Here is a 19429-nt window from a genome sequence, read left to right as displayed (position 1 = left end):
GCCCAACACAGGGTAGGCCAGAGGATCAGCAGAAAGATATGCTGGATATAGCATACAGAGCACAGTGCTCAAGAACCGGGCACCAGTGATTTGTACAGAATGTCCAGTTTTACTTGAATACATTTTATAAGGGGACTGAAGCAGTGTCCTGTTTCTAGCCAGAGAGGACATTCCTTGGACACTGCAGTCCTGGCCCAGCCCCACAGTTGGGCTCCTGAAGAAAACAAGGCTGTGCGAAGAACAGTTTGGGACATGAATCGGGGTGGTGGCTGAATTGGAGGGACACAGTCACTGGGCTCACTGAAACCATGGTTCCTGAGCCCCTAGGGGAAGGAAGTTGGTCTGGAATCCAGGACATACATGGAATCACAAAGAGTCAGTAACCTGTACACATGGCTTCACATACATGAATTCCATACACACAATTACAAACCTCCATGTACCCAGATCTGCCACAGCTGCACCCAATTGCAGTTGGACACTATGCATGCAAGCTGTCTCCTCCCTAACCCCCCCAGTGCTCTCTGCCTTGGCCACCCTCCTCCTGCCCTCCAGCCTTACCAGTTGTACTGGTGTCTAGTCCCAGCTCCACCATTCAGCTCTCATCCACAGAGGCTTCCTGTTGTGCTGTGTGAGAATTTGAATGATCAGGCTGATTGAGCACAGCGTCAGGATGAGGCAGAGGCCCAGCAGGATCCACTGTCTTTTGGCAACCAGGCAGGGCTCCATGGCTATCCCCAGGAAGTAGGCCTTGGGCTGTGTCTTGAGTGCACTGGAGTCCTGTGAACCGGTGTTCTGTGCCTTGGTGTTCTGGGACAATGACCTTTTTTCCAGGGAGTACAGCCTGCAGGCCAGCAGTAGGGCCACCAGGAACATGACAAAGCTGAGGGCCAGCAGCACCCACTGCCCAAATTTGGCCTGGTCAGCGTCCAGCTCCAGACTCAGAAATGTCACCTTGTCTGTGTCTTTCTCTGTGGAAGACACGGGAGTCTTGCGGAGCAGGTAGAATGAGGGAGGGAGCCCTGGGGTGCCCTGTGGAAATCAGAGCACCTGACTGCCACTGGCCTCCTCCCTCAGCCTCAGGCACCTACCTTCCAAGCCATAGGTGAAGGCATTGCCCTGGAAGGAGGGTGAGGAGGAGTAGAAGGGAAAGGAGGAGATGGGCACAGATAGGGCTATGCCCCCATGGTGCCCAGTGATGGCTCTGTGCAAGGGTCGGGAGGAAAGAAGTCCACCTTGTGCTCAGATGCCTACCTGGCAGTCTAGCTGAACAGTATGCAAGGAAGCAACTGAGCCAGTGGCTGGGCCATGGGGCTGTGGTCTTGGCCAAAGCTGCATCAGATGCAGATGGGGTCATGCAGCAACAATGCTGTGCTTGTTCAAGCCAGGTCATAGATAGGCTAGGGGTTAAGGCTGGATTGGGGTAGGGACTGGCCCAGGGCAGGCTAGGGTAGGGCTTGGGGCTGGACCAGAGCTGGCACCAGGGCCAGATTATCAAACCTTCAAAGGTACAGCTGAAGTCTGGCCAGCCCAGGATCTCCCCCTGCCGCACATTCTCAGTGACCAGCCAGTTCAAGAGGGGCTTGAAGTAAGTCATGAGGGCCTTTGCAGACACTTTGGCCTGCCCGGTTATCTTCTGCAAGACTTCTGGCCAGAAGAGTTCTGGCTTGCTTGAGCCCAGCTTTAGGACATCCCTGGGAGAGTAGATACAGCTGTGAGGCTGTGTGGGGGCATCAGCTGGTGCTGCTGGGACCCCTCAGTGTGCCCAACCCTGGCCGTATGGCTTTGCTAGCCAGACTCTTCCCATAGAGCTCAGAGCAGTGGATAAAATAACAAGTTCTGAAATAAGAACAACCTGAGTTTGAATCCTGTGGGACTTTGGACAAGTAACATAACCTTTCTGAGTCTCAGTTTCCATACTCATAAAATGGAGATAATAACAGTATGTACCTCCTAGGGTTGGTATGCTGATTAAATAAACACAATTCTGGGAGCATAGTAGGCAGGCAATACATGTTAGCTGATTATTATTATTATTATTACCACTACTGTGGTGACTATTATTCTGGACTCAAACAGGCATAAAGTCTTGAAACACTGTTTCCCATGAGGTGCTCAGTGTCAGTAGGGAGGGGCAGCTCTTCAGCCCTTTCTAGTCTCACAGGGAGTGTTTGGGAGGATTAGGGAGATCTAGAGCATGGAGTGTTCTCTGTGTCCTTCCTGCAGCGCTGCACTAATGTCAGCTGTGTCTCAAAGCACATGCAGTGTTTGGTGGCAGGGGGACCAGCCTTAGGCTTGGCCCCACACTCATGGTGGAGGTACAGAGTGTGCTGAAGCCAAAGCTCTGGGCTTCTCCACCCCAGAGCCCCTGTGAAGGCAGTGATAGGCATACATTGATCCTTCTTAACCTGTGTCCCCAGCTGGCCACGAGAGAGATGGGGTCTAGAAGCCCATAAGTCAAACTGTGGAGTCTAGACTAACAGGACCCAGGTTTAAGACTCATCAGTGTTACTTATGGGCCACATGACCTTAGATAATTGACTCAACTGCTCTTAGCCTCAGTTTCTTCATCAGCAAAATGTGCCCTTTTAATATCCACCCTTCACTGTGGTGAGGATTAAGTCACATAATGGCAGTGAAAAAGGGCTTTGTAGCATGCAAAGACTTATACACATCACTTAATAAACAACTGAGAAAGAATGAGGGGAAACTAAAGTTTAGTGGATCCTTGACAGAAACCCGTGGGGGAAAATGTAGTTAAGATCCTAGAGAAATGCAGGAGGAAAGTCATCAAGATGAAAAGAAAAACAAAATAAAACAAAACAAAATCCCACAACTAACTTTAGGTAAGATTATATCAGATGCTGGGTCCTGGGAAAAAAGAAGGGACCTGATGGGGAGAAAGTTTGGACCATTGAAAATCTACCTATTTAGAAATAGTCCTTCAGGCTCAGTGGAGCAAGAGGTTTGACCAAAGCCCGGCTCACGGCCAATGTGGCCAGCACATGAGACCTGCAAAGATGGCAGCTGAGCACTTCTTGACGCTCATCTCCAAGGTCGCAGCAATGAGCAATGAGTGGAGCAAGAGGTTTGACCAAAGCCCGGCTCACGGCCAATGTGGCCAGCACATGAGACCTGCAAAGATGGCAGCTGAGCACTTCTTGACGCTCATCTCCAAGGTCGCAGCAATGAGTCCATTGGACAAGGTCAGGCCTATCATGGTTGGCCGGATGAGGCAAGGGCTTTGGGAACTTGGACCAAGTCCACTTCAACTTTCCATTCCCAGCAGATCCAACCCAGAGCAATCACATATAGGAAGATGAGTCAAGTTCTAAGATATATTAGGTAAAAGAGCAGCCAAGAATCTTGCCCTCCCCCTTCTCCTCTGCAAGCACTCACCCACCCCCCCCCCCACAACCTATATTCACTCTGCTGCTCTCTCAAGTCCCCAGAGCTCATGACATCCCACTTTCTCAGAGTCCTCCCCTCCACCCTCTCCCCAGAAGATAGCATTCAAAGTCCTAAACCTGGAACTTAGGGTCTTCCCTGGCCAGGGAGGGGTCTGGATGGCAATGTGTGAGGACGGGTGAGTAATGACCAGTGATGGCTGGCAGGGCCTCTACATGTTTTGGTGCCAAGTCAGATCCTGGGAGCTTTGTGTGCCCTGGGTGGGGAGGAGGTGGTGGTGAGAATGAGGTCAAATTTCCCACCAATTAAGTGGAATGAAGGCTCAGAGTTAAAAGTGAGTTGATGTGTAGAAAACAATGTCTGTTATTTCTTGCACTCCTGCTTTTGGGGACAGAGATCCATCCTTGGTCCCTGGGCATGACCTCCTCACCTTCTTTGCATATTCACTAAAGCCCTTTCCTACTGCACCATCTCCTTTCTTGTGTTATTGTTATTGGTTTATCCTGTGGCCCATTGCCCAAGCTGGTTGGCATGTGCACAAGTAAATACTTGCTGAGTGAATAAGTGTTGGGCAACCAGAGACATGAATGCAGAGAGCAGAGAGGGCCCTTATGTTCCACACATTCAGAAAAGCTCAAACATGGGCAGTTGGCTACCATAAACCCCTGTAGTGTGAAAAGATAGAAAAGCAAACAGACTAGGTTGATAATCGGCATGGAAGGTGCAGCACTCCCTGGGAGCCAAGCCAGGAGATCAGTCCTGCAACTCCATCTGGTCTAGTGGTTACTGACAAACTGCACAGTGGGATCACAAATATGCTCATTAAATTTGCAAAGGAGACTAAATTATGTGGCTATGTTAATCCTCTGGGAGACAGGAATAAAATTCAAGGTGACCTTGACCAATCGGGGAAATGGACCCACTAAACTGGGTAGAAAAATTGGTGGGGAAAAGACCATATCAGTGGGTGGGCTCTGCATCTAAGTGGTTGAAGCCCTGATTGTGGAACCAGCAGACCTAGGTCTAACCTCACCAGACCTGTATCCCTTGATTCTTAGAGGCAACAGTGTGAATGATGACGTGTTCTAGAATCAGTTCAGCACTCAAAGCAGGATTTTACCACTTGCTAGATGAATGATGTGCAATCACAATATCTCTCTTAGTTTGAGTTTCATTATTTGTGAAATGTGGCTAATCATGCCCACTTTGCAAGTTATGAACTGCTAACGTGAAACCTTGTAAGAGCACTCCTCAGAGAGCCCAGCTGGTACTAGTCAAGGCTTCCCACCATCAGGTCAGCGTCCCATTCTTCCAGGTTTGTTTCAGGACCAAAACCAACTCCACAGAGGCAGGAATGGAAACCATGGGCTCGATACTAAGTGCAGAAAAAAAGATTGGGGCTAGGGAGTCAAAATGGACCACAAGCTGACCAGAGCATCACAAAGGTTGGCGTGAAAGCAACCTGGATCAGCCTGCGAGCCGGATCCAAGCACCTCCAAGAAGAGATGGGAAAAGCAGAGTACACCCAAGAGTGCATCAAATGCTGCTGAAGATCGGTGAGCACCTTGTGCAGAAAAGATAAGCACATTTGGATGGAGGACTGAAGATTGAGGCAGGACTCCAGTACTGGCTTCCCATCTGAGACAGTTTGATTTATTGGCATATGTGAGTGTGTGCATGTGTGCGTGCGTGCACAGGTGCACACATGGGTGAAGGAATGTATGGTAGTGAGTGTGTGTAAGTGTGTGTGTGTGTGTGTGTGTGTGAGAGAGAGAGAGAGAGAGAGAGAGAGAGAGAGAGAGAGAGAGAAGGAGGGGACAAATAGTCTCTCTGACCAGGAGAGGCTACACACAAGGAAATGGGCTTCGATTTCTAGAGGAGAGACTGGAGTCTGACACGAGGAAGAACTTCCACTAAACTAAAAGGTCAATGAGGCTCTGCTCAGGGTGTCCACGGTGGTCTATTGAGGAGAGGGAGCCATGGGCAGGATTCCAGCAAGGGGCAGGCAGCTGAGAACAAATCAGGGAGCTTTGTGAGGGAGGAGAGCACTCACTCCAGGAGCTTCTCAGCTATCTTGGAGTTATAGCTGTCACATCGGTGCAATGGGCCCACATGGCCTGAGGCCAGAGCGTCGTGGAACTGGAACTGGAGTACTAGGCTGATGAAGTACCTGGGGAGAGGGACAAAAGGTCAGGCTTGGGAGCTGGTGTCAGGGATGGGAAGCCCAGAGCCATTTGGAGCCTAGCAGCTCTGACGTGCAGTGGTCTGAGGGCCCAGCCAGCGCCCAACCTTGCTGGGTGGAGGCTCCTTTGCCAAGGTCCCACCTCAGATTGGCCTTGGAATATACCCTTCTTAGCCTCCTGAACAAACCCTTACCTCCTTCTTTCCTGCCCTCCTCTTGGGGACAGTAGAGATGCTTTAGAATATTCCCATCAGTGCTGCCTCCACACGGGATCTGCTCTGAAAGCCCAAGAGTCCAGGGTGTGGCCCCCAAGACGCTGCACAACTCATTGGAAGAGGTGGGCAGGGGAACAGGGGAACATTTGGATCTAGGGCCTTCCTGGAAATCCTCAGCCTAGTTCCCATGCCCCCAGTCCCCAAGTCCTAGAGCTGGTTCTGCTGGCAGGGCCCAGACTGTTATCGTATGTAGGGCATGCTGGCAGAAATGTGGAACTTGGCACCAGGATCAAAGTAATCCTCTGTCTGAGGGATGGGGGGGCACAGGCCCTGGTACTTCAACCTGTTGGGGAGGACAGGGGGCTGGTACCACGCAGTTGGGTTCTCAGAGACTTTTCCTTTGGAAGCACGTGCACCTCTATCAAAACTGGTGGGCACAGGACACTTACTGCATCTTTATAGATTAAATAAATGAGTTGAAAACACATGGGATTGGGAATTGGGAATCAGAATAAAATAATAACAGTAGTTAACATTGACTTCCTCTGTGCTAGGAACCATGCTAAGCTCTTCACACAGATTCACTCAACATTGTCCCAATTCTAGGGACATGGGAGGGAATGGGCTACTCAAGGTCTTTCTTGCATCCTAATGATGGGGATGGTTATAGACCAACAAGGTCACTTCATCTGGTAAGAAGTGCCAAGAAGAAAACAGAATAGCATCTCTGCAATGTGATGCTGCTGTTATTCCCATTTTACAGATGAGAAGACCAAAGTTTAGAGGTCAGGGAACTGGTGGGAGATCACAGAACTAGTCCCTGGCAGATCCCATTAACTTTCAAATTCAGATCTGACCTTGCCCCTCTGAGCTGTGCAACTGTGATTGTCACTGAGTCTTGTTGTCTGTAAGATGGGGATAAAATGATCCATCTGTGGGATGAGACAAAGCCTATGAAAAGTTCTGGTTGTTTCATTGTTGGCTCACTGGTTGCCCTGAGCCATCCTCTGGGGCCAGCATAGAGCCAGGAGGCTCCCCTCCCAGTTGACAGAGGCTTCCTTATTCAGGGCCAGGAAGTTGTCACCTCTCTCCCTTTACCCTTGGTTTCCATCATAGGTGGTGGTGGTTATAGTTGGCCAAGAGAGGAAAAGGACCCCTGCAGGCACCTCAGATGGCTTGTGGGGGTTGCCCTTGGAGAAGTACAAGGTCAAGACTCTGCCAAACCCACCAGTGAGACCTGGGCCTGAATTTGGGATGGCAGTGGGAGGGTGAGTGGACAAAGAGAGGAGCACCCAACTTTTCCACCCCTGAGTTGCTGTGACCACGGGCTGGTCACAGATTCTTCTCCAGTGAAGGATCATGGGATGCTGTACAAGTTCAAAGAAACATAAGGGGCCTGGTTCAGAGCTGGCAGCTGCTTCCTGGTAGCCCCAAACCATGCTGTGGCCAGCAGACTCAAGCAGGTCAATCTGAGGCCTGGTGGATATGGAGAAGCTGGGCCATGGGCATTCATTATCCAGTCAGCCAGTGGTTGGTGATAGGATGTGACATGGATGCCCCTCCCTCAAGAGTGGTGCTGCCTGACTGCTGGTGAGCTCTTTTGGTAGCCAGTTCTGACCTTGGACATGTCTGAGGATGCTAAACCAGAGGTAGTTGTGAGAGTGTGTTAGAGCAGCAGGAAAGGGGGCAGTGGGCTTGCCTCTCTCCCATGGGGACTTTTTCCATGGGGGAGAAAGAGCTCAGGTCACCAAACACTCTTCTGCCAGTGCTACTGGTGAGAATAGGAAGGGAGAGGAGAAGCAGGTGGGTCTGCCTGGTGGTCAATGTTTTGTTCTTGGAGGAGCCCGGGCGCACCCCTGTGTGAGCTTCCCAGCTACCCAGGAGCAGGCAGGGCCACTGCCAGGGTCCCTAGAGAGGTTAAGAGGTGTGCTCAGTGCCAGTGCCAGATTCAATGTGAGGTCCCATAATTGCAGGTGCTGGCCCTATCCACTTCAGTAGGGGTATTTTTATCAGGTGATAGCAAACAGCCAATACCACCCCAGGGCCTCCCCAGGGGCCCCCCGGTCACCAGTGTGGCACACCTTAGCTCTGCCCTCTGAAGAGAGGCAGCAGCATCCTCTGGCAATGGGCAGTGCCCTTAAGGCTGACTGGAAAGCCCTGCCCGCAGCAGGGGTGGGAGGGGGCAGAGAGCCCAGGGCAGCTGTCCTCCCCACCTCAAGTTCCACCACTCCTGGTTGTAGACGTCCTTCCGGATGGTGCCATCAAAGACCTTCCAGCGAAACAGGTCCATCAGGTAGGCGAAGGGGATAAAGGCGATCTTCTCCAGGGCGATGCCCATCAGGAAATTGACCTCCTCCTCTGGGGAAGGTGAGGCAGTCAGCTGGTGGCTCCTGGTTCTCCCTCCCTTCAGCCTTGCCCAGAGAGCCTTGGCTGCAGCCTCAGGCTCAGATGCCCTGCTATGGTCCTCTTGGCCCCCATCACCTGAGTCCTGGTGCTGGTGGCTGAGCAGGCCTCGGTTGAGCAGGTATTTGTGGGAGGAGGCCGAGAGGGTGACCATCGACCCCACGGCCTCTTCAAAGGCTGGGTTGGCTCCTGCACGGAAGATCACAGAGAGGTTCTTGTACTGCAAGAAGTACTGGATATGGCCCATCTGGTGGAAGATGGAGAGCAGGTCTTCTATGGTCACCTCGGTGCACTTCTTTACCCTAGGGTTAAAGGGCAGGGGTCAAGGAGCATAGGGAGGCCCTGGGAGAAGGGGAGATTTCTCCATTCAGACTCCTTAAGGGACTGGGGCAGATGGGCTAGAGACCAGCAGGGTCTTGGGTACTGTCCTTTCTCACTCCAGGTCCCCCTCGCTCATGTTGCCAGCTCACATCCCCCTCTGCTGCCTGGCTCCGGCCCTGCCCACCCTTGCCCGCCTCCTAAGACAGGTGGGTAGGTGGAGAGTGGAACCAGTGGAGGAAGAGTGAGGGAGGGACAGGAGGGCAGTGCTGGTGCCCCGTGAGACCTGACGTCCTTGCCGTTGTAGAAGTCCCAGGCAGAGGCGTGGCACTCCACCTCTCGCCCATCAGTTGGCCTTTCCATCATTGAAGTTTTCCAGAAGTTGGGAGGGGTGGAAAGCAGCCCCAGGGAGGTGAAGAATTTTTCAGCCCCTTCGAACATTTTTGAGGGCTTCCAGTGCTGTGTGGAAGAGGGGATACATAGGGCCCAGCCCGAGGGTGTGGAGCTGGCAGGGTCAGATGGACACTGAGCACTGACCTGGCTTTTCATGATTTTTGTGATGTCCTCAAGAGGCTTCTTTGGGAAGGGCAGGACCAGGTCTAAGATGTTGACCCAGAACTGAGCCCACATGTTCCCTGGAAGGAGAGGAGGGGCTCAGAGGAGGCAGGACACTGTCTCTCCCTTTACTGAGTGCCAGCTTGGAGGCCTACTCTGCCCACCCCACTCTGCTACCAGCTAGGGCGTTACTCAGGAGGTGGGCAGGGATGGGTCCCCGCGGGTTGATAAGCTCTGACCCGTAGTGGCAGTGCAGGGCCCGGCACATGTATGTGTGCAGGTTTAGGTAGAGTGGCTGCAGCTCCCGGTAAAGCTGCTCCAGGTCGTGTTCCAGGGTGTCAGACTCTTGGACCGCCACAAGGCCCCCATGTCTTTGTAACCTAGGATAGGAGAGGGGGCTCAGAAGCACTCACTGCCCGCCCTTCCTTCAGCCCTGGCCTGGCAGGCAGGAGACCCAGGAACTTTCTGGGGAAGCCACTTGGCCTCCCTGGTCCTCAGGGTCTTCATCTGCCAAATGGGAAATGTGCCCCCCAAGGTCACTGTTCTGATTGGATAAGATCAGGGGTGGAAAAACATTTAACAAAATACACACTCCATGCTTCTCACCATGCCTGGTTGGAGAGGACCTGGATAAGGCCCTGGTCTTGGCACCCATCTTGAGCCCCACATGTCCAAGCCCTCAGGCCACCCTGGCTCCTTCCAGATCCTCCCAAACACTGGTTTGTTCCATCGTGGGGAAGTGTCTCCAGGCCTTCTCTTCTCTCTCTTAGCACTCGTCCTGAGATGTGCGTTTGCACAAATCTTGTCTGTCTCTCAGACTGTAAGCCCTACCTAGGAGGGCAAGCTCCTTTCTGTCTTTTCACCTATGCATCCTTAGAACCTCTCCAGGACCTGGCACACAGTAGGTGCTCAAGTGATGTTTGTGGACCAATGGTGAATGAACCACCTTTGCTTCCCCCAGCAAGCACCCAGGGGCGGGGTTCAGGTTCCCCATCTCAAGGTCCTACTACTGCCTTTACCCCCAGCAGACTCTGCTTCGCCCTTCCCAGGAACTGCCCTGGGACCTGTGCAGTGTGCCATCTGCATGGGCTGGGCTGGCCAGGTGGGGGGCTGGGGGCCTCACCGTTGAGCTTTGCAGTCCTGTTGCTGAGCTGCACATAGCGCTTGAAGGTGATGCAAAGCTGATGACCCACAGCATCCCGCCAGCCCTGCCAGGCCCACAGCAGCTCTTTCTCGTCCCGGGAGGTGGCCATGACTTCTTCAAGGTCTATACCCAGAAAAGGAGCCAAGGTGGGACAGCCCCCCCCCCCCACCAACTCCTGCCTGCCCTCTGCCCTTACCTGCCTTAGGCAGACCCTCCACTCCTCAAAAGTGAGTACACCTGGGGCATGGAAGACCACGGGGGGTCAGGGTAGGCTTGTGGAAGGGGCTGATACTAGAGACTCTGGGGATGGACAGGGCAGTGTTTGGGTGCTCACCAGGCTCCAGGGGTAGGCAGGGTCCCTCATTCAGGCACACCTGGGCCATGCTGTATGTCGTCTCCATGTAGGCCAGAAGCATGTTGTACTGGGGGGGCAGGTGTCACCTAGGGCAGGCCTGTGCCCCTGGGCCCACCCCCAGCACTAACCCCTCCAGCTGGGAGGGGCAGGCCTATCTGAGGCATCTTCCCTTCAGCCTCTGCTTTCCTCCCCCAGAGGAAGCTCATGGTCCTTCCTGACAACCTCCCCCCTGCCCAGACTCTCTGGCTTCCCACCTGGCCAGCCCACCCACCCCTGGGGTGGGGAGCATATGCCTGAAGACATGGGGGCTCCCTCCATCACCTCCCGGAGCTCGTCCTGGGGCAGGGCCGCCTTGTCTATGTTCTGCAGCTTACTCAGCATGCGCTTCATGGCCGGGTCCTGGAACCTGGAGATCTTAAACAGGCGGGCCCAAGTGCCAAAGTACGGCACGTTCTGGGACCTCTCTGAGTCTTTGTGCAGCTGGAATGAGGGTCACCATATTTATCTTGGGAAAGTTGGAGAGAGCAAGGACCCCAGCCCCCCAACCTCCTCCCGAAACCCGCTTTAACGGTTCAGAATCACTAAAGAGTTGCTAAAAAGGGAGAACGGAAGGAGCCTGAGTCCCTAAAAGCAAGGAGGTGATATGTACAAGGGGAAAGAAACAAGAGATTCTTGCCCAGAGAGCTTTTTGGGGCTACCAAGAGGCCCAGAGCTTGCAGCCTGCTTTGACGTGTACTTTAGGGATTCCCTCTTTTCTCTAGCTCTGGACAGGGGGCAGAAGGTGTGGTTTTCCCATCCCCCTGAGGTCCCTGAGAAGAGCAAGGGAAGGAGGGGCTGCAGTTGAGGTGGTACCACACCATCTCCTCCCGGTTTTTCTTGGTGATGTTGGTGACATAGTTCCAGGTGGCCTCCATGAACTGGTTCCATACAACCTGGGCGGTATGCTCATAAAACTGCAGGAACATCTTTGCCACGGTCTCATTGCAGAACTTGTCTGTGGAGAAGGAGGTGGGCATCATGCTGTCCTAGGAGGGGTCTGCCCCGACTGGTCCCCTTGTCTGCTCCCATGCTCCTTCAGGTCCCAGCCCCACCTAAGTTCTGATCACCCTCGGTCCTGAGCCATGGCAAGAGCTGCCCATAACAGAAGAGCACAAATAAGGAAGGTCCATGACAAGATGACAGTGATCATCTTGTGCCCACGACCAAGAGAACAGCAGAGCTGGTTGAGGCTATGGGCCAATCATGGTCCAGCTCCATATTGTGACATCAGGGGCTGAAAGGTCAGCCATGGAATATTAGAACTGGAAAGCCCCCACCCACCTTCTGATCCAACTGTTCCCGTTTTACAGGTGAGGAGACTGAGGTCAAGTCAAGAAGAGAGCAGGGCTAGAGCTTGTTCTAGTCTAGTTGGTAACTTTTCCTTGGCATTAGAACAACCTTCCAACTTTGGCCAGGGATTGATGAGACCCTTTCCCTCCAAAGACTGGCATCACTTCTGAGAAGGTGGGAGGGATGGTGGATGGACCGATGTATGAAAGGGACATCTCTGGGCCTCTGGACTCTGGAAGCACAGTTGTCTCTCCCTGTTCTTCTGACTTGACTTCCTATGTTCTCATTTTGGGCCTTTCTCTCTCTCTCTCTCTTTTTAAGTTTTATTTTATTTTATTTTATTTTATTTTATTTTATTTTATTTTATTTTATTTTATATAGTTTGAGAGAGACAGAGACAGAATGAGCAGGGGAGGGGTAGAGAGAGGGAGAGAGAGAATCCCAAGGAGGCTCTGCACTGTCGTTGCAGAGCCTGATGTGGGGCTCAAACTCACGAACTGTGAGATCATGACCTGAGCCGAAACCAAGAGTCGGATGCTTAACTGACTGAGCCACCCAGGCCCCCCTAGCCTTTTTCTCTCTTATAGGATGTGTAATCATACCTAGGGGTATGTAGGACCCTTCCTCCATTCCCCTTGTCCTTATACCTGTTTTTCCAGGGATAGCCTGATGCTATGAATTTGTAATCAGGAGGAAGCATGGAAGGTAGAGGGCTGTGAGGGCTGTGGGAATGTGTGGCTGGTACCTTCCACTCAGGGTTCATGTCCCTGAGTACCTGAGCCTGGTTAGAGTACCAGCTACCAGGACTCCAGCTCTCTGCTAGCTTTTGATGACTCCCCAGTAACCTGACACATTTAGTCTGGGGGAAACCAGACCACTTGCCTCACTTTGGGACTTCTTCCTCAGACTCACTTCCGTCCACATTCACACTGCCTCCACCCTATGTTCCTTTCACTTACTCTGCTCAGCCCAGGTGCACCCAAAGCCTCACTGACGCTTCACCCCTTCACAGGAGCTGACACCATTACCAGAGAAACTGGCCAAATAACCCTCCAAAGATTATGTTATGATCAAAATTATTTAAAACACAAAGAAAGAAAAAGATCAATGACACTTCTGGTTAAGCTGGCCAAGTGAGTTCTCCTGCTTCAAGCATATGGACATACTTGATAAAATATAGTATTTTGTCGTTAACTACAGTGATCATGCTGTACATCACATCCCCAGGACTTACTTTTTTTTTTTTTAGAGAGAGAGAAAGAGAGAGAGAGAGAGTATACACAATCAGGGAAGGGCAGACTAGGACTTTTTTTCTGAGAGAGAGAGAGAGAGAACAAGCACATGTGTGCAAGTGGGAAAAGGGTAGAGGGAGAGGGACAGAGGGAATCTTAAGCAGCTCCCATGACCAGGGTGGAACCAACTCTGAGCTTGATCTCATGACTGACCAATGGACCGTGAGATCATGACCTGAGCTGAAATCAAGAGTCGAACGCTTAAACGACTGAGCCACCCAGGCATAAACCAGAAGTTTATGCCTTTTCCCACCTTCATCTTTTTGCCCACCATCCCACCTCCTGCTTCTGGCAACCACCAATCTGTTCCCTGTATCTGTAAGCTCAGTTTTTTGGTGTGTATATGTATACCACCTTTTCATTATCCATTCACCTGTCATTGGACACATAGATTGTTTCCATGTCTTGGCTAGTGTAAATCACGTTGCAATGGACACGAAGGTGCAGATAGCTTTTCAAGACTGATTTCATTTTCTTTGTAAATACCCAGGAGTGAAATTGCTGGATCATATGGTAGTTCTACTTTTAACTTAAGATTTTTTTTAGTGTTTATTTACTTTTGAGAGAGAGACAGAGCACGAGCAGGGGAGGGGTAGAGAGAGAGACACAGAATCTAAAGCAGGCTCCAGGTTCTGAGCTGTCAGCACAGAGCCTGATGTAGGGCTTGAATTCACAATCTGTGAGATCACAACCTGAGTGAAGTCAGATGCCCAACCGACTGAGCCACCCAGGTGCCCCTATTTTTAACCTTTTGAGGAACCTCCATACTGTTTTCTGTAGCGGCTGACAATTTACGTTCCCACCAACAGTGCACGAGGGTTCTCTTTCTCCATATCCTTGCCAACACTTGATATTTCTTATCTTGTTGATAATGGCCATTCTACTAGGCATGAGGTGATATCTAATTGTGGTTTTTATTTGCATTTCCCTGATGATTAGAGATGTTGAGAACCATTTCATGTGACTGCTGGCCATCTGTATGTCTTCTTTGGAAAAATGTCTATCCAGTTCCTCTGCTCATTTTTTAGTTGGTTTGTTTGGAGTTGTATGAGCTCTTTATATACTTTGTATATTAATTTCTTATCAAATATGTAATTTACAAATATTTTCTCCCATTCTTTAGGTTGCCTTTTCATTTTGTTGATGATTGCCTTTGCTGTGTAAGGGCTTTTTAGTTTGATGTAGTTGCCACCTGTTGATTTTTACTTTTGTTGCCTTTGTTTTTGGTGTCAAATCCAAAATATCATTGCCAACACCAATGTCTAGGAGCTCACTATCTAAGTTATCTTCTAGGAGTTCTATGCTTTCTGGCCTTATGTTTAAGTCTTTAATCCATTTTCAGTTAATTTTTTGTATGGTGTAAGGTAGGGGTCCAGTTTCATTCTTTTGCATGCACCTGCCCAGCTTCCCCAACACTATTTATTGAAGAAAACTATCCTTTTCCCATCTTATATTCTTGGTTTGTCTTAAATATACTGACCATATATGGGCAGGCTTATTTCTGTACTCTCTATACTGTTCCATTGATCTGTGTGTCCATTTTTATGCTGATACCATTCTGTTTTGATTGCTATGGCTTTGTAAGATAGTTTCAAAACAGGAAGTGTGATGCTTCCAGCTTTATTCTTCTTTCTCAAAATTGCTTTGGCTATTTGGGGTTAAAAAAATCATGCTTTTTAAAATGTAAAATACAGAGCTGAGATGGAGTGCAAGAAACGGAACTCTTCAGATGCTGAGGAGACAAAGAGGGCTCATGCAGCAGTGAGTGGGGGCCCGGGTGGGAAATCAGAGGGTACCCATGCCCAGAGGGCTGCAGCATTGCTGTCTGCATGGACATAGCTGATCACAGTGGAAGTTGTGCCTCCATCAAGATGGGAGCTAGCAGATGGCTTCCTTTTTAAGGGGGTTCTGCAAGAAGCATCCATGAAACTGACTTTAGGGACATCTTCAGAACACATGCACATGGTGTGTGCATTGGACCCTGCAGAAGAATGTTCCCACTGAAAATGGCTCATAGGTCAGGATTACCAAGTGCCAAAGAGAGTGCAGTGCCATGAAGATCAATAATGATCACCAGTCCCCTCTGAGCACTTTCCAGGTGCGAGGGACCCACTGAGAGCTTTTAGTATATGAATCCTCACCAAAAAACGCATGAGGTAAGTACTGTGATCAATACACCCACTTTATAGATTAGGAAACAGAGGCACAGAGAGGTTGAGGAACTTACAGTCACATAGCTAGCAAATAGTGGAGGTGGGACTCACATCCCCATGCTCTGGCTCCAGAGCCTGTGCTAAGTGACAGACACACCTGAGGAAGGACAGGTCTAACTGCAGTCTGAAAGGGACTTAAAATATAGATCTTTACACCATATGGAAAGATTAAATCAAACCAGATTAAAGACCTAAATATAAGAGCTAAGACCAGAAAACTCTTTGAAGAAATCATATGGGAAAAGCTTCACAACATTAGATTTGACAATGATATTTTGGATATGACACCAAAAGCACAGGCAATAACAAAAACCCCAGACAAATTGGATTTCATCAAAGTTAAAAACTTTTGTGCATCAAAGAACACGAGAAACAGAGTAAAAAGGCAACCCACAGAATGGGAGAAAAGATTTGTAAATTATATATCTGGTAAGGGTTAATATTTAGAATACATGAAAACTCTCAAACTCAACAATGAGAAAACAACCCAAATCAGTGATAGGCAAAGGATCTGAGTAGATATCTCTCAAAAGATTATATACAAATGGGTAATAAGCACTTGAAAAGATGCTCCATATCATTAACTATTAGGGAAATGCAAATCAAAACCATGAGATACCGCTAGAATGGCTATTACCAAACATCAACCGTTGGCCAAGACATGGAGAAACTGGACCTGTGTAGAGTGCTACTGGGAATATAAAATGGTGCAGCCACTGTGAAAAAGAGTATGATGGTTCCTCAAAAAAATCAAAGGATTCCCATATAATCCAGCAATTCCAATTTAGGGTACATATTCAAAAGAATTGAAAGTAGGGACTTGGAGAGATACAGTGGTGCTGGTTGCCAGGACAATATGAATGCACTCAATGCCACTGGGCTGCATGCTTAAAAATGGTTAAAATGGCACATTGTATGGGAGGTACATTATGCCAAAACTTAAAAAAATACTGATCTTAGAGTGGTAAAAAAGAGAAAAAATAGAATCCATGAAGAATAGGCTTTTGTGAAAACACAGGGGATTTGAGAGAGAGATGTGAAAATGAAAAACAGTTATTAAGTTGGAACAATGAAAATCGCTCTGGCCAGGTTAAGCAGCAGGCTGGGATGCAGAACTGGGGAATCTCCTGGAACACAGGACAGAGGGAGAGATGAGAAATATGAGCAAGGATTAGGAGACAGAGGACAAAATGGCCCCAGGCAGCATCGGGGAAGAGTCCCCAAAGAGATGACTGGAAAGGAGGAGGGTGACGTTCAAAGAGATGATGCCTGTGTTTCCAGAACTGAGGAAAGCTGAGTCCCTCAGGTGAGCAAACTCATTGCGCTCCAGGGAAGTCGATGGTGCAGAAACCATGAGAAAGTTCCTGGAAGACACGGGAGATGTGAGTGTTCAACTGTCACCAGTGAGCTGCTCTGGACCTTTTCCTCTATCTGTCTAGTGAGGGGCTGATCTCTGCTTGGCTTTCCTGTTGTCACGGTCTGTGACTTGGGGAGGTGATGCATTTTTTTATAAAGAGAGGAAACTATATACTATAAGTTCTATATTATCTCACTTAATCTTCGCAGAAATTTAAGACGGTTTGTAAGAACCCTTTCGTAGGTGTCAAAATGGAGGCTCAGAAAATTGAATTCTCCAGGCCACTAAGGTACTATGTGCAGAGGCAGGATTTGACTCAGGCCTAGTCCAAAGCCACTGGATTCACTCATGTTAGAGCCAGGGTAGGCTGGAATGGGGGTGGGCAATTGGAAGAAGAGGGTGTTTGAGATATCAGAGAAACTGTCCAGCAACCATGCCTACCTTGGGCCCTCATAGTTAAGAGCTGCTGAGGCGTGATCAGCCGTCAGACATCAGCAGGTGCAGCACAGGGAAGGGCTCAGACTTCAGGGTCACTGGTAGAAAATGCCAGAATGGCCTCTCTTTCTGCTCTCATCCCTCCTCTTCCTCTGCCTTCTTCTAGTTAGACCTAGCTGTACCCCCCTCACCCTAGGAGACAGTAACAGGAGTCCAAACAATTTTAATATTTCAAAAAGCCTAGGGGATAAGGCTGGTTAGGCTGACCCCCATGTTAAGTCTCGTTGCCCTCAGTCAGACCTTTGGATGTTGACTGCTTGGTGCCCTCATGCTCTTCCATAAGCTGTGACAGGCAGCATGAACCCCTGTGTTCACAAAGATAGGAAACGGCATTCTGACAATGACCTTTGTCTGGCAGACAAAGAGCTTTTGAAACGTCAGGCTGGGGACGGTGGGGGGAGGGGGTAATTAAAAAGTCTTTGGTGGTAGAATCTTAGAACTATTTAGAGGATATGTTTATAAATTCCATTGTCCTAACTAATCATAAACTCCTACCCTCTTGCATATCCAAAATACTTCAACCCCACATCCTGCTCCATGGAACAGGCTTGTACAACCTAGTCTATGTGCAACATGCACACTGACACATGCACACACAGATACACACCCAGACACAGACACACATGGCAGCTGGAGATTGGGAGGGCAAAAAAGCTGGACCAATGGATATTGGAGACAGATGTTGGGGACTGGGCCTGGCTGAAGTCAAGGCATCAGCAAAGCCGGGAATAGGCTCTGATGAGGGGTCCTCACAGAGGGGCCAGGCTGGCAGTGGAAGCCTCTGGCCTTGGGCAACTGATCAACTTCCATTTCGCCAGGTTCTAGATTTGGCATTTGACTATCTGAAAAATCGATTGTTGTGTTAATTGGAAAAAGGATACACAAGCATAGATACACTGTGATCTCATTTAAAATATGTACCGAAGGGGCGCCTGATTGGCTCGGTCAGTTAAGTGTCTCAGGTCATGATCTCACAGTTCGTGAGTTCGAGCCCCACATCGGGCTCTCTTCTGTCAGCACAGAGCCTGCTTCAGATCCTCTGTCTCCCTTTCTCTCTGCCCCTCCCCGACTCGTTCTCTCTCTCTCTCTCTCTCTCTCAAAAATTAACATTAAAAAATTTTAAAATTAAAAATAAAATATGTACTGAGAAAAAAAAGTGAAAAGATATACAGTAAAACCTGGGATGGTAGGTCACTCGTTCTGCGAGTGTTCTGCAAGACAAGCAAACATTTGTAATAAATTTTAACTTGATAAATGAGAGATGTCTTGCAATACGAGTAGTACATGATGCTGAATGTCACACAATCACAACAGAGCCAATGGTTCTTGAACTTCACTTTGATATATGAGTGCTTTGGATTACCAGCATGTTTCTGGAAAGAATTATGCTCGCAAACCAAGGTTTTAATGTATACCAAAATGTCAGTGGTGCTTTTCTCTTGGTGTTGATATAAAGGGCTTTTATTGTCTTTATAGTTTTCTGTATTTTCCAAATTTTCTGTACTAAACATGTAGATAAAAGTTATAAAAATGTCCCTCAAAATGCTACTTCCTCAAGCCCACATTGACTTTTTGTGGGAAGGCTCAGGGTGAGAGAATGAGCTTGGGGGAATGGGAAGGGGTGGCCTCTGGAAGTTAATCCCTGTGTGACTGCTAGCTCTTACCAAGCTCCAGCATTTAGGGCCCTTCTCCATCTGGGGCGAAAAGAGTCTAGCCTTGGACCCCATGGACAATACTCAAATAGCTCTGTCCAGTCATACAAGTAGACACGGAGCTGGTGCAGGCAGCCTGAGGTGACCAATGCGGTCAGTTCTGCACCCTCACTGAGTCAGACACGGGCAAGGCGCTCTCCCCCTGGGACCCGGAGGAGAGACAGAAGTCTTCCATCTAAAGGACCTGCCATTTATGGGAAAGCTGGGGCAGGGCTCCCGAAGCACGTGGAAATGGAAGGCCGGAAGCCCAGAATGTCTGCTCCCTCCCCCGTCTTCTTGGGTTGGTGCCGAGGCTGGGCAGGGGCTGCTGGCCACGGCGGGACATTGGCTGACTGCCTGGGCTAGGGGCGGGTGCTGGGGCCAGAGCTCCAGGGCATTTTCCCAGGCTCTTCTTGGAGGAGGATGAAGATGTCCAGTGAAGTGACCCACTTGACTGCCAGGAGGTGGGAGA

General features: G+C 49.7%; 1 protein-coding gene across 1 annotated transcript; it reads right to left on the bottom strand.

Moving 5' to 3' along the window:
- Window positions 1–96: 96 nt before the first annotated feature.
- LOC102966279 (angiotensin-converting enzyme-like protein Ace3) lies at window positions 97–11756 on the bottom strand (the record flags this gene model as incomplete). The annotated part of the gene is given in 15 exon segments (XM_042965530.1): window positions 97–342; window positions 562–971; window positions 1501–1694; window positions 5462–5578; window positions 8019–8163; window positions 8287–8510; window positions 8813–8985; window positions 9064–9161; window positions 9274–9429; window positions 9432–9461; window positions 10205–10348; window positions 10560–10647; window positions 10902–11060; window positions 11438–11574; window positions 11672–11756. Coding segments are annotated over 14 exon segments (2145 nt in total), but the record flags the coding sequence as incomplete, so codon positions are not given.
- Between the last annotated feature and the right edge of the window lie 7673 nt (window positions 11757–19429).

This window comes from Panthera tigris, chromosome E1 (assembly GCF_018350195.1).
Source record: "Panthera tigris isolate Pti1 chromosome E1, P.tigris_Pti1_mat1.1, whole genome shotgun sequence".
Classification (NCBI taxonomy): domain Eukaryota; kingdom Metazoa; phylum Chordata; class Mammalia; order Carnivora; family Felidae; genus Panthera; species Panthera tigris.
Note: the sequence above shows the minus strand (reverse complement) of the source record. Positions and strands in the feature narration are given on the sequence as shown.